The sequence below is a fragment of the Sander vitreus genome, chromosome 18 (assembly GCF_031162955.1).
Source record: "Sander vitreus isolate 19-12246 chromosome 18, sanVit1, whole genome shotgun sequence".
NCBI lineage: Eukaryota > Metazoa > Chordata > Actinopteri > Perciformes > Percidae > Sander > Sander vitreus.
This window is the reverse complement of record NC_135872.1, coordinates 27,712,365-27,738,995: the sequence shown is the minus strand read 5'-3', so window position 1 is coordinate 27,738,995 and position 26,631 is coordinate 27,712,365. Positions and strand designations below refer to the sequence as shown.

At 42.5% G+C, this 26,631-nt stretch overlaps 1 protein-coding gene across 3 annotated transcripts in view; it reads left to right on the top strand.

The window, feature by feature from the left end:
• rev3l (REV3 like, DNA directed polymerase zeta catalytic subunit) overlaps positions 1-26,631 on the top strand; it is a 99,329-nt gene that overhangs the window by 35,712 nt on the left and 36,986 nt on the right. For all 3 annotated transcript variants that reach the window (XR_013503453.1, XM_078275153.1, XM_078275152.1), the window contains exons 2-10: positions 918-1,107; positions 1,248-1,322; positions 4,035-4,195; positions 9,127-9,268; positions 10,623-10,717; positions 13,117-13,221; positions 19,623-19,707; positions 24,987-25,129; positions 25,977-26,105. Coding sequence is in view for 2 of the 3 variants with exons in the window: in XM_078275153.1 (XP_078131279.1) it covers positions 918-1,107; positions 1,248-1,322; positions 4,035-4,195; positions 9,127-9,268; positions 10,623-10,717; positions 13,117-13,221; positions 19,623-19,707; positions 24,987-25,129; positions 25,977-26,105 (1,125 nt within the window). In the remaining variant the exon portion in view is untranslated. The remainder of the gene's footprint in view (positions 1-917; positions 1,108-1,247; positions 1,323-4,034; positions 4,196-9,126; positions 9,269-10,622; positions 10,718-13,116; positions 13,222-19,622; positions 19,708-24,986; positions 25,130-25,976; positions 26,106-26,631) is intronic.

Genomic DNA, 26,631 nt, shown 5'->3' with positions numbered 1-26,631 from the left:
CAGTGCATGAAAAGATGCTTTTTTTTCCAGTTTGCTGTCAGGTCAGCTTACTCAGGTCGAGAACTGGGCTTGAGATGATGTCCCTTCAGTCATGCATAGGTTGGATTGGTCTCCCACATTTTTATGTGCTGTGTGTGACCGAGGGAGAGCGTTACACGAAATGGGAAGATTTGGACGACTAAAGTATTTGTTTATCACCACTAAATGACTGAAAGAAGTTGTTGTTTGTTACAGTATTTATTTATTTGTTTTTTTTTTTAAATAATCATATGAAGAGTTTGGGGAAAACATTTGTTGTCAAATGGAAAAACCGTTTTGGTGTTTGTTACTGTACCTCTCCAAAATGTTCTTTCTTACAACGCATCAAAAATATATATGTATATTAGAGCTGGGCAATATATTGATATTATATTGATGTGATATGAGACTATATATCGTCTTAGATTTTGGATATCGTGATATGACATAAGTGTTGTCTTTTCCTGGTTTTAAAGGCTGCATTACAGTAAAGTGATGTACTTTTCTGAACTTACCAGACTGTTGTAGCTGTTCTATTATTTGCCTTTACGCACTTAGTCATTATACCCACATTACTGATGATTATTTATCAAAAATCTCATTGAGTAAATATTTTGTGAAAGCACAAGTAGTCAACACTACAATATCGTTGCGGTATCGATATCGAGGTATTTGGTCAAAAAATATTGTGATATTTGATTTTCTCCATATCGCCCAGCCACTATACAGTATGTTATACATCAACTATATATTCTAAGTTATACAAAAGAAAAGTCTGAAAATATATGCTAAAGAAGCTGTGGACAATTTAGATTTGAGAGCAGCAAACGCAACGGGACGTGGAAACACGAGATACAGTTGTACGCCCGATGTTCATAAGATTTGTTGTTGTGTTGCAGGCCAGAAGACATGCCTCCACCTCCACGGCGTATTCCCCTACATCTACGTACCCTACGATGGCTACGGCCAACAGCCGGAGCGCTACCTGCGGCAGGTGGCCTTCAGCACCGACAGGGCCCTCAATGTTGCCATGGGAAACCCCGCCTCCAGCGTCCAGCATGTCTTCAAGGTGGTGCTGGTCTCTGCCATGTAAGTGACTCATGACTGAGCTGATGAAGTCGAGTATGCAAAACTGCAAAACCCTTTTTAAATAAAATGAATAAATCCTTCTAAGGAACTCTCCAGGTTTATATGCCGTATGTCAATGAGGTCTTTTTCCTGTCTTGCAGGCCTTTCTATGGCTACCACGCAAAGGAGAAGCACTTTATGAAGATCTATCTGTACAATCCTCAGATGGTCAAAAGGTGAGGTAACTGGGGATCATCTCGAGCTGGTTCGCTGGCAGACTGTGTGCGCACGACTCCTCCTGCTCACTAAACTCTCGATTGCTTTGTATTCAGTGTATATGGGGAGAGAGAGAGAGAGATTGTAAAAAAATAAATAAGAGAGTGAGGGAAGAAGAGGAGGAGACTTTGAGTGGCAGGTCTGGCTCTCTGCATCCCTCCTCAGCCCCCCCAGTCTCTGATCAGTCAGCACAGAGCTGTGGCCTTTAAAGAGGAACATGACTCCAGGGCAGAGCTTAAACATACACAGCCAGCTGCTCTTTATCCATTAAACAATTCCTGTAAATGCCCGTTTTCTGTGGATGAGGATGGTTATGGAAAACAAGTTGTCCTTTTTCTTTTTGGATATTCAACATTGATTAAAATAAAAGGATTACCTTTTATATATTAGAAGAGGCACTAGGGATGTTAATAATGAAGCGTTGTCCGACTATATGACCGATTTAACACTACAAGTTATAGTATTTAATACTATAGTAGTAATTATCAGACCAGTATTTCTAAAATATTTTCAGAAATTAAAAAAACTTAGGCTATAATAGGCTATACAGTCTTCCTTACAAATAATTTACCACGCAACCTGGAGCGCAAGCCCAAGCCCAGGCCGTGTAAAGTGTCTCCATAGGCGGCCGTTGAGACTGCAACACAACCCCACAGATTCCAAACCAAAACGGGTCAGGAAGTGTTTCCAAATGTCTCCGGTTTAGGGGCTCGGAAACTCCAGAGCAGGGGGAATGAGAGGGGGAAACGCCAGAGCAGGGGGAATGAGAGGGGGAAACGCCAGAGCAGGGGGGAATGAGAGGGGGAAACGCCAGAGCAGGGGGGAATGAGAGGGGGAAACACCAGAGCAGGGGAATGAGAGGGAAACACCAGAGCAGGGGGAATGAGAGGGGGAAACGCCAGAGCAGGGGGGAATGAGAGGGGGAAACACCAGAGCAGGGGGAATGAGAGGGGGAAACAACAGAGCAGGGGGAATGAGAGGGGGGAACAACAGAGCAGGGGGAATGAGAGGGGGGAACAACAGAGCAGGGGGAATGAGAGGGGGGAACAACAGAGCAGGGGGAATGAGAGGGGGGAAACGCCAGAGCAGGGGGAATGAGAGGGGGGAAACGCCAGAGCAGGGGGAATGAGAGGGGGGAACAACAGAGCAGGGGGAATGAGAGGTGTAAACGTAGCAAAAGGTATTCATGTTTTAACTAAAAGGTAGCAGTGTAAAGTAGCCTGTGTTTGTGGGGGCATGTTGTTTAAGGTACCGGAGAAATTTGATCCAAGAAGTCCAGTTGTTGTAACAGATGAATGCGTTTAAGGGCTTTTCAGATGCCGAAAACACTGCACAACAGTTTTGTTATACTGACAGACAGGATTTGTCAGCAACTATTACATCTGTAGTCAAGTTGATGGCAAGGTCAGCAGTAGAAATAACGGTGTTTGAGTTACAAAGTAATGTACCAGGAATGTGTGTTTGCATGTTTTTGATTGGCCAATGCAGAGTCTTGCCAGACAAAACGCCGCTTTGCAAAAAAAGTTAAGCCTGGTTCATCTTTTTGTTGCTGGATGGACTGTGTGTTTTCTCATAGGGCTCTTGTCAGTCTGAATCCTCTCTCTCTCTCTCTCTCAGGCCGTGTTCAGACAGACGACAGTACTGCAGCACTCTCTGGCTTTCTCTTATGGGCACGCTTGCATTTAGCACCTCATTGTTATACTCCGCTAGGCAACATTCCAATTATATCGGAGCACAACAAATCTCCTTACTTCCAGAGCAATGGGTTTCCATGCCTTTCTCATTGGAGTTGTGGTAGCTTGTTTAAATTAGATCATAGAAACCAGAGCCCGACTGATATATCGGCGGGCCTATATTATTGGCCCATATTAGGCATTTTCCAAACTATTGGTATCGGCATTTATAGTGGCCGATAAATGTGTGTGTGTGTGTGTTTTTTTATATATATATATATCAGAATCATTTATAATGACAAATAATGATTCTGATAAATGAATATTTAAAAAATAAAATAAAAATGGACAAAACCCCCCTTCAACCATGTTCTGAGTGTTGGCGTTGCATAGTCTGTCCAACAGAGGGCGCTCTGGCAACACTCTGATTTTTGACTTTAAGTTTAATATCTTAAGTTTGTATTTGTATACATTTTATTTATCCGAACTTTGATATATTGTGATGTGCCTCTGTTCTGTTATGACAAGTTTATTTTTAAACTGCATTATCATATTTTAGTGAGGACTCCTAAATAACTAATATTAGGGAAATCTGTTCATGTTTTGTTAGGAATTTCTGGATTTTTTTTTTAATTAAATGTATATATCGGCCGATATATCGGAAGATCGTATTTTAAATCACCAAATATTTGTATTGATATCGGCCGGAAAAAAAAATCCTTTATCGGTCGGGCTCTAATAGAAACTTGGAAAGTGAGATTGTCGTCACGCGAGTAGCACCAGCCTCACGCTAACAGCCAAACTCGTGGCAGATTTCAAAGGGAGAAGCTAATCATCCTCTAATCTACATCCCAGCGGCACCAAAAACAACCTGGAACTGTGTAGCCGAGGGTAAACGACTGCTACGTTTGTGTAATTGTCGTTAATAAGTAAATGTGTGTTGCTGTTTTTTCTACCCCAATTATCTTTCATTATGGAATAATCTCTTGTTTGTCGTAGGGTCTGTGAGCTGTTACAAAGCGGAGCGGTGATGAACAAGAGTTACCAGCCCCACGAGGGCCACATCCCCTACCTGCTGCAGCTCTTCATAGACTACAATCTGTACGGCATGAACCTGCTGAACTTGGGGGCTGTCAAGTTCCGCAGGGGCCACAACAAAGGTACGGGACAATGACACAAGGGAAGGGGATTTAGTTTTTCTAAAATAATCCTCTTTATTCTCATCCAGCTAATTTGGTTCTTTGAAAGCAGTTTGAGGATTTATTTTTTAATCCTGGATGAAGGTATCTTAAATACCAATGCTATTTTTTTATTTATTTTTTTAAATAAAGGCAAAATGAGTAGATAATTGAAACCATAATGAGTTACATGAGGTAGGTTCAAGTCTTATTTCACACGCATTCCTGCATTGTTAGGGTGACATTGTGCTGCTGAACACTACCAGGGAATATGGTTAGAGGACGAGTGATCGGTGCACGATAGATGGGGTTCTCCTTAATGGAAGAGACTGTATCTGTGTCTTTTAAGAGTTTTCCTTGTAGCCAAGGGCACAGCGGACACAGGGGACATGTCCCCCGCACTTGCCATGTCGGTGCCCTCCGTCCCCCACACGTCCGAGTTGATTTGAACGCATCACATGTAGGCGATATGTAGTTCATTTTACTCAGGTTGCATCAGTTGATTGATAGACTCCTATAGGCAATATAAAATAATATATAATAAAAACATATACAAAAAATAAAGGGAGGAAATGAAAACTCATTCAATGCAATAATTAAGATAAGTGTATATGATGGAATAGTGACATTATAATGTGCCAGAGGCCACCAAATTTGGACTATTATGGCCAAAAAATCCCCCTTACACACACACACACACACACACACACACACACACACACACACACTTACACACCCTCTTCCACAAAATAGTTCCAATGTTCATGTGAGTAATAGATTCAAATGTGAAAAAATGTCTTGTCTTTTTGCATATTGAATACCTTTAGTACCACATGTTGGGATCGTTGGCATGCTCCACCTCCGTGTGGCCATTCAAAATGTTAGCAGGCCTCCCATTGGGCAAGATGCGACAGTAAAACAGTATGGAATGTCAGTGTTTCCATCAATCATACATAAAATGTAGGCTACTTGGAATTTGCGATTTGGAGAGGCAAATGGTGGAGGATCTTTTCAATAAAAACCCTCCTCCTGAACAGTCTGTCCCCTTCACTGCGGAAATTACGGCCACGCCCCTGCTTGTAGCTAATCAGTCATTGTTATATTATTTCAAATTTTAGTGTTTGATTACACTGCTGACATAAACCTAATCATAAACAAAACAATCTGACATTTGCCCTCAGCCCCTACCTCCTGTCTGTTTGGGGCAGATCTTAGGTTACACATGTGTTTGCCCCTGTGGCCTACTTCTGCTGTCACACGAGTCCCACACTGCTGTCTCTTGTCTCTGCTGGGTTTCTTCCTGCTCACTGCGTCGTTCCCCTGGGCTCGGCAGGGATGGAGAGCAGGCCAGGGAAGTCACACAAGATAGTCCTGATCTCACCTCAGCCTCAGGATGCCTCCGTCGTCTTTCGAAAGCTCTCTCTGTTTTCGTCTCTCTCGTCGCCTTCACTTCTTTTCATGTTTTGTCTTGTGGTGTAGCTAGCCATCTGCTGTGTCTGTCTGCCCTTTACTGGGCAGCACACCGTTGGTTTATCAGAGGGTTTTCGTTAAAAACAGCTGCTTGGTTTGCCTGGAAACTTTTTACTGAGAGCTAACTAAAATACTGAAGTTGCAAATCATAAAACCAAAACCGTGAGCTAAAAGCTAAAACATTCGTAGAGCTGGGGGGGAACTGCAGAGTTGGGTGACAGTGATAATGATCTGTGGATTTATCACAAGCCCTTTTACATTACACACTCAATCCGTTAACAGTAGGACTGGGTACCGAATTCAATACTTTTTAGGCACTGAAGAATGGAAGAGATTGGAGAGCTTCTTGGAACTTATTTTATAGTTCTATAGTACTTAATTATAGTGTATGTATGTATATATGTGTGTGTGTGTGTGTGTGTGTGTATATATATATAATATAATATAATTTTTTTAGGCATCGTGTATCGAAAAGTACCTCATCAGTCAATACAGTCAGTCAGCGAGCCAATAAGCATGCAGCATGCTTCTACCAAGATCTAATCATGCCGGTGAGTTACACATCACAGATTTGATTTTAGTAGCTTTAAAGCAAAATGAATAGTTGAATTCGCAAGAAATAAAATGCATCATGTTTGCTGCTGCAGCCTTACATGATTGATTGATTGATGGATTGATTGATACTTGATCTGATATAACCTGTAGCTTATAGTGGCCATGTTAGCTTAAGGTAGCAAACTATACATAGCTAGTCATTGTACATTACTGCATCAGATCACTGACTTGTGCTGTTGTAACACTATGATTTAGCATGTCTCAGATAAACATTTAAATTGTTCTGGGACAAATATAAAATAAGCACAGTGTATGTCAACGGGTGACATGTTTGTTAGTAATAACTAAATAAATATGTCTTTTAAGCAACAGACTCGAGAGAATCTAGGGAATGAATTGAAGCCTCATGTGCCACTATCCATTCATTGGCATTCATGGCCACAGGAGCTGCTGTTCAGCAAAAGTTACAGAGTCTCAGTTAAAGAACCACTGACGATGCACAGCAGCTGCTGTAGGGAGCTGGGGCAGTGCACCCATGCCCTTCTGTCCTCTGGTTTGGTAGGAAATCCTTTATTTTGCTTGTCCTGAGCCAGCAGATGCAATAACCCCCATTCCCACCAGTCTAAAGAATATGGAGCCACGGCCTGCTCTATGCTACAGCAGAGCCACAGTCATTTGATATCTCTGTGTAAATATGTTGTAGGCGTGCACCGACTAGGGCTCGGTATCGTTCAAAGGTTTTCGGTACCAATACCGTGACTTCGATACCGGTTCCTAAATGATCCTTTTTTTCGATACTAACTTTATAAAACAAAAAGAAATTACAACATCACACATTACGGCACAAAAACTCCTCAGCTCCTACTACGCGAGCATACTGTCGAGTTTTTCCTGCGTGCCTCTACGACGTGGAACATTAAACAGCCAATCACAGACATTATTAGATCTTGGTAGAAGCATGCTGCGTGCTGATTGGCTCACTGACACTGATGACATTTACTCCTTAGGTATTGAATGACGAGGCATTTTTCAATACTTACAAAATAAAATGGTATTGAATTCTGTAGCCAGCCCTAGAACTGACTCTTGAAAAGTGGGGACACAAGGTTTGCTCTTCAGGCAGTGCACCCAGCAGTCACTGGGCCGCGCTGAGCGTTTCCTCCTCTGATCTTGGGTGAGCCTGACTCTCCCAGGCCCACCTCTAATTCCTCCTGATGGAGACTAAACCCCTGGTTGCCAACTCTGTTTGATCACAGCCCCTCTCATCATTGCTCTCTCCCAACACTCCCATAGAGCACCTGGCCCAGCAGGGCCACCTTCACATGGGAAGGCAATAATGATTCAGGACAGGATATTCAGAATCCTCATGCTTGACTCCCCTCCGACTAAAGCCGGCTTCCCAATGTTTGATCCACCTCTGCACTGATGCAATCAATGGAAAGAAGGGCTCCAGTGCCTCGTACAACAAAGACACTAAAATACCCCAATAATAGGTACACCTGTTTACATTTTCTTCTCCCCTCAAGCTCAGACTTGAAAGCAAATTCTTAATCTGGGATTAAAGTGGAAGAATGGTAAAAGGGACTGGGGCCAGTTTAAGAGGAAAGGAAGCCTTAATGTGTTTTGAAGTCCATGACAGCTTTCAATCAATAAATCAATCCATTTTATTTGTCAGATGAAATCGTACAAGGGACAAAAACGGGTGGTCCCCTGCCATAAAAATGTTTTCCATTTGAATCCCATTTCCTGCATTTCTACACCCATTTAAAGGGACTGATGTGATACGAAATCCAGGAAAAAATGAATTCTGCCAGAAAGAATACTTAACTATGTATAAGAGAAAGATGTGTTATTGTTTAATATAGGGGCTGAATCATTATGTGAAGTCAAAAATGTTCCCCTGTTTTGTGTGTGAATACAATTTCAGTATTGTGAGATTCAATTTCCACTGCAGGCATGCAAACTGGTCAGAGGTAAAAAATAAAGTGAGGGTGGGCTCTGTGTCCTGCTCCTCCGTGGCGATGACGGCTAAAAAAAATAACAACAAACTAATAAACAAACTTGGAAACTTTGGAAATTACGCCCTAGATCACAGATATAGTTTAATTTCTACTAATGGTCAAATTATTACACAAAACGGCTGGTTACTGTAAACAAACAGAAGGAAATAGTTAGAGGTGTGACTGATCTTTCGATTACGATTATCATGTCTTCGATGCATCACGATGCGCCAAATACATTTTTCTATTAAAGCCATATAGCATATTTAATTCATAGCTTTTCAAGCTTCAAAAACCAAACATTCTGCAGTGCTCTACTACTAAATAAACTACAGCACTGAGCACATGGCACTTCTTGAATGTGCAAAACATAACCGAATATGTAAACAGAAATGTCGTTAGGCCTACATTAAATTGTAAACAGAAATAATCGATTATGGTCCGGCCGATAATCGATGCAGCATCGTCCATGTCCACGATTGGATGCATCGATTATTTGATTAATTTCAACACCTCTAGAAATTGTTTGGGGCTATTTGACTACTTTTTGCTGCTGTACTGCAGTCTGGCGGACCACTCCTGTCCTGTCAGAGCTCACAGTACTGTGTACTCTACTGTGTTCAGTTCACTTCATTCTTTGTCCCAAAAGGGCAATTTCTATGCAGCAGGAAGACATCACATGAAGAATATACAACACAAGCCACACAACAATTAACACAATAAGAGTTAAAATAGAATAAATAGTTGCAGAGAGTTGTGTTAGTCATAATGAAAGTAAAAACAACTACAAAAACTCAAACAATAGATGATGATGATATTAATACATTAATTAATAAATAAATAAATACAGGGGTCATTAATATATGTGTGCCTGTGTGTGCTTTCTAGAAGACGCAGCAGCGGTCCCAGGCAGGCAAACTCCCAGCAGTCGTCCCAGCGTCAGCCCCTGGAAGAGCCCCGGCACCTCCAAGCTCGACGACAGCACCCTGGGGGGCACGTTTGTCCGCTGGGAGGAGGATGCCATACCCTGGTGAGTCCTCTGCTGCATTCGCTCCTACTGTGAACTGAACACCACTCATTCTGCAAGAGACTATTCCCTTCTCAAAGTTTGCCCCATCTGTTTTTGTCAAATGGATTACCCCATATTTTGTTTTAAGTTGTGTTCACGTTTCCTGTTCTCATCAATCCTCCTGTCTTGATTGTAAATCTATTGTAAATAATGAAAAAACTAATAATAACAATCCAAATTTAAAAAATAAAAACAGGGAATAATTTAATTAACATTTAAAGTGCCCATATTATGCTCATTTTCAGGTTCATAATTGTATTTTGAGGTTGTACCAGAATAGGTTTACATGGTTTAATTTTCAAAAAACACCATATTTTTGTTGTACTGCACATTGCTGCAGCTCCTCTTTTCACCCTGTGTGTTGAGCTCTCCGTTTTAGCTACAGAGTGAGACATCTCACTTCTGTTCCATCTTTGTTAGGAGTCACACATGCTCAGTAGCTAGGTAAGGACTACTAGCTACTGAGCAAGTAGCTAGTAGTCCTACTGCTAGCTACTTGCTCGCAGTAGGACTACGCCTACGACTAGGCACGTCCTGCTAGCGGTTAGCCACCTCGTTCTCAATGGCAAAACACTGCTACAACACACACGAGTTCATCCTAATCTACAAAATAAATTGTATAGAACTACTTCCATGTCCCTGTTCTGCAGGTATTCCACACAAAGTTGGAAGTGCGCCCTCGTTTAGAAGAAGTCTCCCGGCTAATCCTGCCTTGTACTGACCGAAGTTGGAGAAACAGCTAGCTGATGTGGTATTAGCTAAAGTGGTTAGCACACACCAAATGTTTCGGCCAATGACGTAGACGGCCCTGCCGATTTTGACCAGCTGACCCGGAGACTGAAGACAGGACACATTCAGAAACCGTATCTCACTCAAAACAACATGGATGGTTTTTTTCAAAGTTTGTATGCGTGTGGAAGCACCAGAGACACAAAATAACACCCCAAATCCCAGAAAAAAATATTTTTTTCATAATATGGGCACTTTAACTTCCTAGGTCTCTATAGTTATCTCCTCTGAAATGAAGATGAAAATGATCCTGTATGGCACATTTACATGTTGGACTCTGTGCTCATGTTGATTAATGTGCGTTGTTCCTATTAAATAGAGAAATCAAAAAAATAAAGACATCTAAAATGGTAACTGACAAAAAAAAGCCATAAAAGTCAAACTTCATATATCATCCTTCATATATACTCCATCTCCAGATATCCAAAATGAATTTGAAGCGGCAATACAACATATTTGACTGTCTCTGGAAGCATTTGAGTCCCTCTGTCTCTCTGAGTTCCCTGTGCTGTGTGTCTGCCTGCAGCTCCCTGGTCCTGGATGCGGTGGAGAAGCAGAGCACCTGTGAGCTGGAGGTCGATGCCGTGGCTGTAGACGTCCTCAACCGCCTGGAAATCGAAAGTGAGATCACTTAGGACAGCCTCACAGCTGCTGCACCCCTCCAGCAGTCGTTTTGTCAGTATTGTAGGCCACTCTGACACAACCGTAGGGATAAGATGCCGGACAGAGAGGTGAAAGGTCGTACTCTGCTGAGGTGCAGCTAGAGCTAGACGATATGGAGAAAATCAAATATCACAATATTTTTGACCAAATACATCGATGTCGATATTGCGCCAAAATTGTTGGGTTGACGCGCGCAGTGGTGGAATGTAACTAAGTACATTAACTCATGTACTGTACTCAAGTACAAATTTGAATTAATACTTGTACTTTACTTGAGTCTTTTCTTTTCATGCCACTTTCTACTTCTACTCCGCTACATTTCAGAGAGAAATATTGTACTTTTTGCACACTAAACACGTAGTTTATAAAAAATGAAGAGTCACAGAGTTCTTTGTAACACTGGAAAAGGCTATGCAGCCAGGTCAAAGGTAGCAGGAGATGTCTTTATATAGGCCTAATTGTATTTTAATGTTATTTTAGAAGTTATCTGTTGTAGTTGTGGCTGATACTGGGGCAGGGCCATCACAGGAGAGAAGGAAATGAAACGAAGACCAACTAAAAGATTAAAGGGGAAAGGAAAGACGACGGACGCTCGAGTCAATCTCGGTCGGGTTTAATTACATCCCCCTTCCATTTAGTGCCCAGTTTTTATTTATTTTCAGTCTGTGTTTGTGTTGGCTTACTATTTTCTTTTCCCTTGTCCCCCTTTACTTGTGTAAAGCGTCCGTGGGTTTCATGAAATGTGCTATATTAATCAAAGTTATTATTACGTTTGTCGCTACAACAATCTCTTAATGCTTTGGCTCGTGACCCAGTGACAGTGATACCCGGAACGATGAGTCCAAAGTAGGCTAAGTTACCGTCTGCAGAAAGTAATATTCAGTTGGTTGTCATGTACAATTTCACCGCTAGATGGGAGAAATTCTTACACAATGTAGCTTTACGCGTTGTGCTTCTGCGGAGACGTCCCGGCCTACAAATCCTATCCTACAGACCAAAGAAAAAATCTTTGTTTGGTACAGATCATTGCAAAAATTACACTGTAATCTTTTTGAAAAAATGATTTCCATCCAATATCGTGAATCATATCGCAATATCAGTCAAAATAATCATATTAGATATTTTCCTCATATCGTGCAGCCCTAACTGTAATGCAGCATTTAAAACCAGGAAAAGACAACATTGTATCATATTACAATACTAGGATATCCACATTTTTTAGACAATATCTAGTCTCATATATTGATGTGGATATATTGCCCAGGTGTAGCACATTTGGCTGAGATGACTAATAGAACACAGCTGCTCGGAGCACTTCCCTCTGACGCGCTCCACCCATCAAATCCATTAGCGGCCCTAAACATAAACAGTGTGGCGCTGACCTGTGCCCACTGTCACAGGAGAACCGAGACAGGGAGAACTGAACGGAGATGAGGGGAATCCAGGATGGAGGGATATTTCACTGAACTGAACAAAACCCATAACGCAGATGGCATTATCTGACAAAGCCATGCACACCCCGAGCAGATGCAACTATTGCTTCTGTTTGCTTTTGCATCTTTCAGCAGAATGTGTCTAAATACCAGGATTAGGGACTTTGTCTTTGGCCCTCTTTGTTGCAGTTTTCAATATCCAAAGGTTTTATACATCTGGATGCATTTTATTTTAGACTGTGAGGGAGAAGAGAGAGCCCAACAAAACTACATCGATCCAAAGAGAAGGACTAGTCGCCACATGTTGATAACAAAGCTAAAAACTTGGCATGGTTTAAATTGAAAACAAAAACATAAAAACAACACCCATCTTTTTGGCTTTCCCTCTAACTGGGATGCCAAGGATATGCCTTTGTTTGTGGCTTTATATGGGAAAACCATCTTTGTCCACAGTGTCAATCTGAACCAGGCTCTCAAACAAACAAAGGATATTTTCCCTTTACCATCCCTTCAGTCGTAGCCAATCACAGACCGGCTTTGTAGTGGACTGCTGACACATGGTTTCTTAGTATTAAAGTCCAACATTTCTCCAGTACTTATACGTATGATGTAGATCAGGCTGGACGCAGAGTCGTAAACCACAACGATCATCTGTCCTTAGAGTGAAGAAAGGAAAGGAGAGGCAACTCCAGGACAGGCAGTGCCTGTGTTCTGACTCCTACTTTTCCATCTTCTCTATAACAGTGTATAAAAACTGTTCTCACTGTTAACAAAATGTAACTACATTATGTATGAGAATTTCATGGTTAAGCCTGGCATCGCTTTGATTCGTTATTTCTGCTCGACCTTCAAATAAAAACCTGTGTAACAGTATGGATGCATTGTTAGCTGACACACTGTGCTGTGACTGTCCTATGTGTCCAGATCAGATTGGCAGGAACCCGGGCCTGCAGGCCATCTGGGAGGACGAGAAGCAGAGGAGGAGAGAGAAGAACCAGGCCTCCCAGGTAGAAACTCCTGAGTCACAAGGTGAGCAGATCCACAGTGGAGACTCCGTTCTGATCATTGTGGCACAAGAAACTAGGACGGTATCGCCTAGAGTTATTCCGAAAAGCCTCCGAAACTGCCTAAAATGCTGGTACCGGTATGCTAATCAAGTTTGTGATTGGCTGTCTAACGTTACACGTCATACAGGCACGCAGACAAAAACTTAAGTTACACAGAGACGGCTCACGTAGTAGGAGCTGAAAAATAAATAGAAAGATTTGTGCTGTAATGTAAATTCTTTTTGTTTTTATGAAATTGGTATCGATGAAAGTATCGTTCAGGAACTGGTATGGAAGTCACGGTACTGGTATCGTTACCAGTATCAAACATGTTTGAACGATACCCAGCCCTAGTAGTATACAGCTGTTAAAACATAATAAAATATATCTCACACAGTGGTGACGGATCGGTACTCAGTATCGGCCCATACACAAGTTCAGGTATTGGTATCGGGAAGCAAATAATGGTATCGGACCATGTGTAGTATCGCTAGGGTTGGGTACCGAAACCCGGTGCTAATACGGCACCGGTGCCTAAACGACCGGTATCTACCGGACTGAATCACACTGATTTCAGTGCCTCATTTCGGTGCCAATTAAATGCCTTTTGCGCTGCTCTCTGAAGCTCCGAAACAGACGTTGGAGGCAACTGAAACATCGCTGCACATGGCGCTAGTTAACACTACACTCGACAGCAGGTAACGTTAGCCTACCGTTAGCTAGCAGCTGGATTAAACATGGTTAAAATGCTGACAGCTAAACGGTGTAAAGGGTGTCTGTATTTTACTGTAGAGGATTCCAACAGCGGGACGTTAAGCAGTCTGCAGCTGCTGTTGTCGGAAAAACAACACAGACGGTGCGTTCACTTGAAACTAGTAAGCCTCGTGGTACATTTAAAGTTATTGTAAAATACCCTATTCCCTATTACCCTATTTTTTTTTTTTTAAAGTATCGGTTCAAGCACCGTTTAGGCACTGGCACTGTTTTAAAAGTATCGTTTTAGCACCCCAAAAATGGGGGTAACTTCACCACATACATGGTGAAAAGGCATATATTAAAAGATCAATTTCAGAATTTTATTAATCGCTATCAGATCACTCAAACAAGAAACTCTTTCACCCTGTGTTTGTATCCATTTTGGGCTGATTTGTTACTGAGCTTCTTTCAAAGGTTGCTGACCGAAATGAATGTCATCAGATGTTAAGGTGCCAACGACCTTTTTAATTCTATGGAAAATACAAGAAATGTTCTATATTTATGTTATTGTCAAAAAATCGTATGAAAAGACCAGAACTATCAATGTGTTATTTTGTCTCTCAATACTTCCTCACTTCCCTAACCCATTGGTTCCTACTGAAGATCTTGGTTCACAGATATAGTTTATGTTTTTACAAATGGTCAATGTATTACCCACCACAACTGGTCACTGTAGTTTGGGGACTATTTATAGCTGTGGATTAATCCACATTTAGTGCTTGACTGAATATTTTCTAGGGCAATTATTGCCTTCATTTGCTGAAATTCCCACAAGAAAACGTCTGAATCATGCGCTGTACAACTTGAAGGGGCCTTGTAGAATTGTTATAATGTACAAAATGAGAAGACTCTAATATTTTTTTATGAAATAATAAACTGTACGAAATTGGTTTCTGGATGAAATGTAGAGAGATTATATTCAGGTGTAACTAGAACCAAAGGAAGTCGGGGACACCCCAACCCCCTTTCTGGTGTAGTTTACTAAAGTATATGAGGTTAATAGATACATTCATATAAAACAATGGAGACTGACTGACATCCTGGTTCAACTTTGACCTCCCCCACCTACCGTGGTTGTGCTCACAATAATAATAAGGGACCCACATTTCAGGGGGCTTACTTTTGGCACAATGTACAATGCTATCATAACTGTTAGAAATGATCACCTAACTGAATATATCTGTAGCGGCAGATGGCCGTCCACCAAGAGCCTGGGTCTGTCCCAGGTTTCTGCCTGTAAAAAGTTGGGCTGCACAATATATTGTTTTCGTTTAGTGGTGCCTGTTGTTGTCAATTCAATGTTCAATTTGTTCAATAAAAGAATGTTAAACTTTTATTTGTATAAGTTCAACAAGCAATGGGTTGTATTTTAGCCCAATACTGAAAGCAGCAGGAAGGCAGAAGTGAATACACTTTAATATCTGTTAATTTATCGCAAGTAATATCGTTATCACGATATTCAACAACGTTGTCACGTATCGCATATTTCCCCTAGTAGCCCTAGTAAAAGGAGGTTTTTCCTCGCCACTGTTGCACCACATTCTTACTCGTGGGAAATTGTTGGGTCTTTGTAAATTATAGTGCGGTCTAGACCTACTCTATCAGTAAAGTGTCCTGAGATAACTCTTATGATTTGACACTACATAAAGTTGAATTGAATTAACTATGAAAATACAGTGCTCGGCATAAGTGAAGACACCCATGCTAAAGTCAACTCAAAAGAGCAATTAAAAAAAACATCTTTTGGAAATTGATCTGTATGCCTTAATTAAAATATCCAATCTTTAAGGACACCAATTTTCTTTGTGAATGAATAATGTATCGTAAATAAATAAATGTTCTTCCTTAAAATACAGGGGGCATAAGTCAGTACACCCCTATGTTAGATTCCCATAGAAGCAGGCAGGCAGGTTATTATTTTTAAAGGCCAGTTATTTCATGGATCCAGGATACTATGCATCCTGATGATTAATGTTATCTATATTATTATTATTATTATTATTATTTAATTTGGAATTAAAATAGCCCCCCCCCCCCCACATCATCACATACCCTTCACCATACCTAGAGATTGGCATGGGGTACTTTCCATAAGATCATCTCTCAATGACAATCAAACCAGCTATTCGGCTAACTGAAATAAAACCATGCCAATCTCTAGGTAGGTGACGGTATGTGATGATGTGGGGGGGGGGCTATTTTAATTCCAAAGGCCAAGGGAACTTCATCATGATCATAGTATCCTGGATCCATGAAATAACTGGCCTTTAAAAAGAAAAATCTGCCTGCCTCTATGGGAATTTAACATAGGGGTGTACTGACTTATGCCCCCTCTATTTTAAGGAAGAACATTTATTTATTTATGATACATTATTCATTCACAAAGAAAATTGGTGTCCTTAAAGGTTTATTTTTTTTTTTAATTAGGGCATTAAGATCAATTTCCAAAAGATGTTTTTTTTTTTTAATTGCTCTTTTAAGTCGACTTTAGCATGGGTGTCTTCACTTATGCTGAGCACTGTAACTTGTTAGAAGTTGTAATTAATGATCTTATAGGTTGGATAACCAAAGGACCGTGGAAGTTCTGGAACATGCTTAATATAATTCAATCAAAAATGTTCAAAGCTGGATAGCGCCCACATATAGCGGTGTACTCCTCAACGCAGCGGGCCCGGGTTCGACTCCGACCTGCTGCCCTTTGCTGCATGTCATTCCCCCCCTCTTTCTCTCTCTCTTTCTCTCTCTCTCTCCACTTTCATGTCTTCAGCTGTCCTATCAAAATAAAGGCTGAAAATGCCCAAAAAATAATCTTAAAAAATAAATAAAAACTGTTCAAAGCTACGGCGGGCTGGTCTCATTTCAGTGGTGCCAGCCTTTCTGCTTTCTATGAGTTATGACAGTGTTTTGAGGCAATACAAATTCTTTTGTGGCGAACCGTATTGTTTCATCATGTTGAGCTTCTTGCTGGCAAGTATGTTTGTCTTTGTGTCGTTTGCTGAGCCCCATTCCAGTGACTTTTCCATTACCTACACAAGTCACGCTATCGCCATTCTTAGAACTGGTGAAACAGCTTTGTCCTCTAACCACAAACAAAAACTATAATCTTGCCAAACCGCAGTGTTGTAATGTAACGAAGTAAAAATACTGCACTACTCTACTAGTAGAAGTAGAAAAAAATATTACGTATCTGTACTTTACTTTGTTATTTATATTTCCGGAAACTTTTACTTTTACTCTACTACATTTCCTCGCAGCGTCTTCGTTACTCATTACTACAAAATAAAATCTGAAGAAATTTATTACACTGAAAAAAAAGGAAGTTTGGCGAATCATTGCTCCTAAATTGCCAAGATAATGCACCCTCCATTCCAGTTGGTGATGTAAAAAACCTTAGGCCAAAACTAAAGAAGAAGAGGAGGAAGCATAATGACTGATAGCGTCATGGAGGCACCTGGTGCAGGCTCTGCCGCCGTGGTAACAGACGATGACCACCCCGACGACAGTAGTGATGAAGATAACGTTACATACCTTTGGCCATAAAGTTCATAATCAAAGTTTTTTTTACTTCTAATACTTAAGTACATTTAATATCAGAAAATTGCTATGGATACTTAAGTACAGAAACATCAGATACTTTAAGACTTTTACTCAAGTAATATTCTAAAAGGAAACTTCAACTTTTACCAAAGTCATTTTCTGGTAAGATACTTGTACTTTTACTCAAGTATTGCTTTCGACACAGAGAGCCTCTGCTGTGTTGGGATGAAACGTGTTTGCTTTGACATGTGCAGGCCTAGATCCAGATACACAGGGTCCCCAGGTCTGACTGTGTAGAGATGGGACATGCAAATGTCGTTTATCGGTGTTTTAAAGTGGCCATATTATGCTCATTTTCAGGTTCATAATTGTAATTTGAGATTGTATCGGAAAAGGTTTACATGGTTTAATTTTCAAAAAACACCATTTTTTTGTTGTACTGCACATTGCTGCAGCTCCTCTTTTCACCCTGTGTTCAGGTCTCTGTTTTAGCTACAGAGTGAGACCTCTCAATTTCTGTAAGATCTTTATTGGCAGTCGCACATGCTCAGTAGCTAGGTAAGGACTACATGAGCTAGCTAGCTGTTTCTCCAACTTCAGCAGTACAAGGCATGATTAGCCGGGAGACTTCTAAATGAGGGCGCACTTCCAACTTTGTGTGGAATACCTGCAGAACAGGGGCATGGAAGTAGTTCTTTACCATTTATTTTGTAGATTAGGGTGAACTTGTGTGTGTTGTATAGAGGTCTGATCGGGCCGAATTTTTCCGTCCGAACCCGGCCCGCGTCCGACACAGCCGTGACCGAACCTGGCCCGACACAGTTAAAATCTCATGTTTTCTCATATTAATGACACATGTAGCCTACGTTTGTTTGTATGGAAAGCCCGCTTTTATTAAGCAACTGTAGGAAGGCATTCGGAAATGTCAACAGATGAGCGCATCAGCGCACACGGGGCAACAAGCGCACGTTAATAAGCTGTTAAAATGTTCAATGTGTTAACCTTTCCTGATTGCTTTTCCGACCGTGATCAGAAAACCAGGGGAGACTCGTTACCTCCAGGGCCGACGTTATTCATTTTATAACGTCAGTTAAAATCCCGTTTCTGGTGAGCAGATGAATGAACTTGGCTTTCAGTCTGGAGTTTATCTCGGACAAAACTTCAACTTATTCCACCAACTCTGCTCTGGTCACATCTACACGTCTGCTTCCTCTCTATCTCTCTTCTGCCCACTTTATACATGCACTGAGCTCTCTTAAAGGAGCCGCAGCACCATTTTACAGCAAATGCCTTATCGCGCTGATGTGACCGAGCCCGACCCGAATCCGACTATAATTTCTAAATATCTGTCCGAACCCAGCTCGGCCCGTCGGGTACCATCTGGGCCCTTCGGGCTCGGGTCGGGTATCTATGCCTTAGTGTTGTAGCAGTGTTTTGCCATTGAGAACGAGCTAGCATGCGTTAGCCACGGTTGGCGTAGAAAGCTGTGCAGATTTTGAACAGCTCACCCCGGAGACTGAAGGCAGGACACATTCAGAAACCCTCATCTCACTCAAAACAGCATGGATGGGTTTTTTCAAAGTTTGTATGCGTGTGGAAGCACCAGAGACACAAAATAACACCCCAAATCCCAGAAAAAGTGTTTTTTTCATAATATGAAGTCCTTTAAGTCCTCAACGTCCTCAACGTCTCCTTCCAGGCAGCGCTGCCTGGAAGGCACTAGGATTAGGCAATGGTTATGGTTATGGTTAGGGTTCGGTGCCTTGAAGTCAACGGTCGCAGTGCTACCTGGAAGGAAACGTTTAGGGCTTTAAACACCCTCGAGTGCAAATGTCCAGGTCTCACAAAGAGAGTCTGTTGTTCAGTAATGATTGGTAATGAAATTACACCCAGTCCTGTTTTATTGTTGTGATTAAGTGATATAACTCCACTGACAGCGACCACTGCTGGCATACTTTACAGCAATTACTGACCACAATGTTTTAATTGTAGCTGAGAATTTGGATCTGGAAAAACTCTGGAGTCTTAGATCAGACAGTTTCCAGGAAAGACGAACGCACAATAAACACTCGTTTGTCTGATGTTTTCCAGATCGCGGGTTTGTCACGTCAACGGAGAGCGAGAAAATCTTCATGAAGAGATTCAAGGAGATTCTGAAGGAGAATGAGTTTGACGTGTAAGTTCCTCACCCTGTTTCACGACAAATTCTGTCTGGAAGTCATTGTTGGACAGCTGTCCCGGGAAGAGCAGATAGTCACTGGCAGGAAGCTGGGACTCATGGAAGAGAGAAACATAAGAAGCACAAGATGCTTCCAGTCACATTAGTAACCCACAGACCAAATTCATCTCAGATTCTTTGTATTAAGCTGTTATGAAGCCGTTGCATGTCCTCAGTTTCCCTGTGCCTCTCAGTCATGTGTCTTTGTCCGCCTCCTTTCCTCTCGGGCCAGAGAGAGAGGGAGGGAGAGACAGCAGGGGTTGGAGGACATGGGAAGGAGCGATGGAGAAAGTGAAGTCAGAACAGATGTAGCGAGGGGGTGGAGGCAGAACGGCTGCAGAGAGAGGGGGAAGGAGAGAGTGAAATCTTACACATCCCTCCCTCCCACTCCCACCATGTACTGTACAGGCGGAAAGTATTTCCTGTTATAAATAAAAGTACAGTTGACTCGGCAGCCGGGCATCAGATCCAGATGGCTTCTATTCACCAAACTCTGATATCAGACAGGAACAGAGGGGGGGGGCAATGTGGCGTGGGAACAGACACACACACGCACTCACACTCTCACTCCCAGAGAGCTTGCTGGCGGCTCTCAACTCTTCTCCTGCCTGACTGTCTCGGGCTACATTTACACCCCTACGTTTTTTTTGGGGGTTTTCAAGCGGAGCTTTGAGCCAAAAGCGCTCTCCGTACATACAATTGTTTTTAGCTCCAATAAAAGAATCTCCGTTTAAACTAACACGCCCAAACCGCACATCTCATCAACATTCTCGTATATACTGGGCCTGCGTGTGCCCGGGGTGTTGTGAAATGTTTGTTTAAAGCACTTGAATAAGAAATTTGTGTTGTTTAGTTTAAAACACTCTAAAGGAAATGGTCAATTATAGTGTGATTAAAACTCACTATTTACATTATCTACAGTACTTGATTTACAGCTGATATGTGAAAAGGTACACAACCTTATTTAACAGTAATTTAGTTTTACTGCGGACCGTCACAGGAAGTGCTTTTATTTTGAAGTAGTCTACACGGAAGTTGTCAATAATCATCAGTATTTTTATTAACCTTATTTATTCATGGGAAGGTTCCCTAAGAGGCAGCCTCTCTTTTTGCAGGAACTCCCTGATCACATTCACACAGTTCCACATTCATACCTGGAAGCTGCCCAGTACAACCACAGTCTGATCTGCTGCCACTGAGCAGCTCCACTGGAGCGGTTGGGGTTAAGGGCCTTGCTCAAGGGCACTTCAGTGGTGGTAATGAGGGAGGGACAAGTGCTGCTCTTTCACTTTTCCCCACCCAGATTTTATCCTGTTGGCCTGGGGATTGAACAGACGACCTCCCGGTACAAGCTCTTTAGCTTCTTTAACCTTTAGGCCACCACTGCCCACAAAGTAATGTGGACATAATGTCTAAGTGGGGAAAAGGCAAATAATAGAACAGCTAGAACAGTCTGGTCAGTTCAGAAGAGTACATCACTTTACTGTAATGCAGCCTTTAAAACCAGTAAAAGACAACACTTATGTCATATCACGATATTACGATAACCAGAATCGAAGACGATATCTAGTCTCATATCACGATATCGATATAATATCGATATATTGCCAGACCCTAGTTATGACCCAATCAGGCGACGAAACGTTGGCGTCAGTGTCGGTGTTGCCAAAGGTCTCCGTTTGTGGCTGTTGACACTGAAACACAACCTCGCAGATTCCAAACTAAAACGGGTCAGAAGTGTTTTCAAATGTCTCCGGTTTAGGGGCTCGGAAACACTAGCCTGGTCCTACCAGACTCTGGTCCATTAGCCTGGTCCTACCAGACTCTGGTCCATTAGCCTGGTCCTACCAGACTCTGGTTCTCTAGCCTGGTCCTACCAGACTCTGGTACTCTAGCCTGGTCCTACCAGACTCTGGTACATTAGCCTGGTCCTACCAGACTCTGGTACATTAGCCTGGTCCTACCAGACTCTGGTCCATTTCATTTGTACAGAGAGTCTGGCCTCTCTCGATTGACAAGTGTTAACTTCCTTGAAGGCGGGTACTCTGTTGAAGTTTAAAACTATTGGATCTGCCCAGAGCCACTCTGGATCTGCCATAACCAGTCGCTAACGTTTGGTCGTGACATATGTCATGTGCATGTGCAACAAGAGCGGAGACCGTCATGGCTTATATTTAGTATTAGCATTGCTAGCGTTAGCCTTAGCCAACTCCTTGACCACTAACGGAGCTGGAAAATCAAACTGTTCCCGAACCCCGTGGGGAGGAGGGCCACAACATCATGGCCCCCAACACAACTCAGCAAAGATTGTTCTTGCTCGGGCTTTAACTTCTGGATATTCGGCAGCGTTGCCACAACGGACCGAATGGCTTCGCTCGCATCTTTCTAGTGCACGTCCTCGACGTCATCGTTCTCAGCCACTCCCTCTGTTCGCTGATTGGACCACCAAATATTTGGTCGGAGAAAACCCAAGAATATACCGCAAACCCAGACAGAGTACTGAAGGGAAATGAAAATTGAGCGAAAGTACGTAAGAGGGCGGAGCCAGGCTACTGAAACACCAGAGCAGTGTGAACGTGAGGTGTAAACGTAGCAAAAGATATTTGTTTTTAAACCAAAAGGTAGCGATGTAAATGTAGCCTCAGTCCCTCTCTCTGTTAATACTCGCTCATAGCCTGGCACTTCCATTCCGTTGGCTTTCCCTTTCTATCACGCATCGCTACTGTCGTTGCTGTATTCTCAAGGTCTCACTTGGCACTGCAGGCTTCGCTGGAAATGTTTTATCTTGCTTTATGTATTCAGTCCAGCACTCTGTCACACAAACACTCCAAATCTCTTAACCCTTTACTGCATGGAGTACACTCTAACACATGTTTCTGTTAAATTACAGTATACTACTGGCAGCTACAGTCACCAGCATGAAACTGTTGATATACAGTGCTGTAATCTAACAGTTTATTACTGTAACAGTTACTATTACAGTACTTAAGCTTGACAGTATAATACAGTATATAAAACAGTAATACTGCCAGTTGTTTGGTTGCCATTATACTGTTAAATTTATGTTCCTACTGTAATCTCTATAAAGTGTACTGTAAAATTAAACTAATGTAGAATGTGATCATTACAGTATAACACTGCTAGAAGCTAATGATTTAAACATTTGACATTTCCAAATGAAAACCTCTGAAAATTGTGTGTGTGTGTGAGACACACACACACACACACACACACACACACACACACTATATACACTACCGGTCAAAAGTTTGGGGTCAACCCTATTGCAATTATGTGAGCACATGATGTAATCTGAAAACTGCTGCCCTGATTAAAAAAACAATGCAACTGATCTCAGCTGGTATTCTGTCTGGAATGGAGTGGAATGGACATTTTTAAGTGACCCCAAACTTTTGACCGGTAGTGTATACTTCAATATATATATCTCGCACATAACGACTATAACTCCTCATCTCATTCATCAGAAACATTTCATCAGATATAACAACATGTAAGAATGGTTTCTGTTACCTCAGTGCAATGATATGCCCTAGAAGGGTATCTACTCCTTTTCCTCCTCCTTGTATTTCTCCCTGCTCAGGACCATCATTCATTCACATTAAAGCAGAGCCAGTGAAGGCAGCGAGGGGAGGGGGGCGTGGCTTGCTAGCTTATGTGTTAATCGCTGCAGTAATCTCCCGACGCCTGCCAGGCTCGCTCCCTCGTCGCCTCTAAAGTCGTTAGCTAGCAGACTAATTAAGAGACAGCCAGACAATGGCACGTGAGCGCTGACTCTCTGGAGCCCTTTCCTCAGACGACCCGGCAGAATGACAATGAGACTGCAGTAAAATCTCTCTCCCTAACCTCCAACACACGCTGACAAAAATCCCCCATTGATTTCATATGTTTACAGCCATGGTTGCATCGTTTAAAATGCTGGCTTTACCTGCTTCATTATTTAAAGTGAGTGCAAGGTGTTTGTCCTCCACCAATGCTGTGGCTCTATCTGGACTCATTCCACAGGAGTGTGAACTGCTGCAGGGCTCAGCCGCTGCGTTCTGCAGCTTCACCTGTCCACACACTGCTCTCAGGGCTCGTTATCACAACGCGCGTCTAAGATTGAATTGATCCTGCAGCTACAGTTGACCATGCATTCCTCCAGTCACTGAATCCATAGCCTGAGGGCATTTCATATTCAGTTCCAACCTCTAACCTCTCTGGCGCAACGCTCTGCTGTTTAATCAGATGTGAAGAACCTTCTTCCACACAGGGTTCAGATTGGAGTGCAGATCCCGGCCCGGCCCGCGTCCATCAGAGCAGTAACCGAGCCCAGCCCGACGGCAAGCGCACGTTAACACAGGCACACACCTACATCATAAGCTTTTTTAAATTTAAGATGTTCAATGCCTTATCGCGCTGATGTGACCGAGCCCGACCCGAACACCATTTCTAAATATCTGTCCGAACCCGGCCTGGCCCGGTTCGGGTATCCATCCTCTAGTTCAGATCAGTTCAGGAGTAGCACCTCAAATGGAACTCATTTTTTTTTTTATAACGGTTTCTTGTGAAATTGGTTCCACTTGTGAGCGGCGGCCGCCTGCCTGGTCTACATTTCAATATTTCAGAGTCACTAAGTGGCGAGTTGCTAGGCGCTGCAGTAGGGCAGCATGGATAGGCAGCCTGTAGCTGAGAGCGACCTGGAGGGATACAAAGCACGAGTGTTGGCTGCCTGCCTGTCTGTTTTCCATTCATATTCCCTCTCCAGCACACAGACACACACCACTTAGCTGCACACACTTTAATATGCACACACAGACACACACACACACACACACACACTTTGTACACATTCACACAGAGTAATCGGAGCACTTCCCCTGATTAAGACCCACAGTAAAGAGATGCTAATAAAACATGACTGCATGGGGGTAGACACCAGAAGGTCCTCTGCTTTGTGATTCAGGTAACTCCACTGATGCTCATGTCTTGCATGTGTTTGACCTGTCTGCTTGTTTTCAGTATATGCTTAACTTTAACTGGGGTCTTAGCTTAATTACCCTTAGAGCACTGGTATGATTTTTCTAACGGTTAATCAAAGTTTGTGTTTTCTGTGTTGCAATAAATAGTTGTTTGTTCCCGGAATCCTTGAGCCTGAGGACCTCCTCAAAGAACGTATGCAGAAATAGATAAAATGTAATTCTAGAAGGAAACGTTCATTTCTGTCTTCCTCTGCTCAGGACACTAGGTTCGTGTGTTAGCGAGAGGGAGGACCAAGAGGATCTTCTCGGTGATTTGACTCTCCATTCTGACCCCCTGACTCCCGAGGGACTGCCGTGTACCCCCGCTAATGCTGTGGAGGTGCACAGGCACTTGCAGCCAGGTGATGAAAGACCTCCTGTACTACTGGGGATGCTTGGAACCTGTGCTTATAAAATGCTGAAATAGAGTTTACCAAGAAAATCACACACAAAGAGCACTATGGCAGAAATCAAAGTGAAGTGAAATGTTTTTTCTTGAAACTTAGGTCTGTCTTGGAGCTATTGATTGTATCAATCAGTATTTGTTTACAGCCTTTCCATTGACCTTATTATATTTATGTATATTTTCTTGTTACGGAATAAGAGAACATTGCTTAATATATCAATATACATTACAATATCATTGATATCTGAAGTCATCATTAGTGTTCATTCACTTTTTGTGTTAGATCACAAAACGTGTGTCAGTGTGTCTTTGTGTGTGGGTGTGTGTGTGTGTCTTCGTCTGTGTGTGGGGGTGGGGGTGTGTGTCTTCGTCTGTGTGTGTCAGTATGTCTTTGTCTGTGTGTGTGTCAGTGTGTGTGTGTCTGTGTGTCTTCGTCTGTGTGTCTTTGTCTGTGTGTCTTTGTCTGTGTGTCAGTATGTCTTCGTCTGTGTGTGTGTCAGTGTGTCTTCGTCTGTGTGTGTGTCTTCGTCTGTGTGTGTGTCTGTGTGTGTGTGTCAGTGTGTCTTCGTCTGTGTGTGTGTGTCAGTGTGTGTCTGTGTCAGTGTGTCTTCGTCTGTCTGTGTGTCTGTGTCAGTGTGTCTTCGTCTGTGTGTATCTTCGTCTTTGTGTGTGTGTCAGTGTATCTTCATCTGTGTGTGTCTGTCTGTCTGTCCCTCCCTCCCTTTTTAGATTATCTCAATCCAGGTCTGCCTGACGTATAAAGTGTGGCATTTCAGTGATGCTAACAGTCCTCTTGTCCCCAGACTCTGTGAGGAGCAGTGTTAAAATCCCAGAGGAGGCTGTCGTCGATGAGGAAGCAATCCTGAGTCTCCTGGAAAACAGCCAGACCTTCCTCCCACTCTCCCAGACATCCAACCACTCGCCCCTGTTAGGTATGAGAGCCACACACAGCTCCGACACGCTCACTCTCTCATCCCTTTTAGTGTTTAAACATTTATTTAAAACTAGTCTCGCTTTGCCTGACCTTCCTCCACAGCGCTGTGGAGGAGGTTCTGGCTCGTCCACACAGCATTCCGGGATGGGAGAATATGTGCTCTGGTTTATTGGCATTTCTTTAAACCAATCACAATCGTCTTGGGCGGCGTTAAACACACACAAACGCACACAGAGCAACGGTGACGCTGCAAAATAGCCTCAGGAAGGAACTTGTTTTGGTGGAACATGTGTACGTTCAAAAGTAGTTTTAGTCATGCAACAGAAAACTCCGATTGGACAGATAGTCTAGCTAGCTGTCTGGATTTACCCTGCAGAGATCTGAGGAGCAGTTAACCATAGTCCTCACAAATCCACCGGAGGTTAGAACACCAACACAAAGAAAGAGGAAGGGGACGGACATCCGGCCTAAAATGAGGGACATCTGGCGGAATTTACTAATTTAAAACTTACATTTATGTAAAG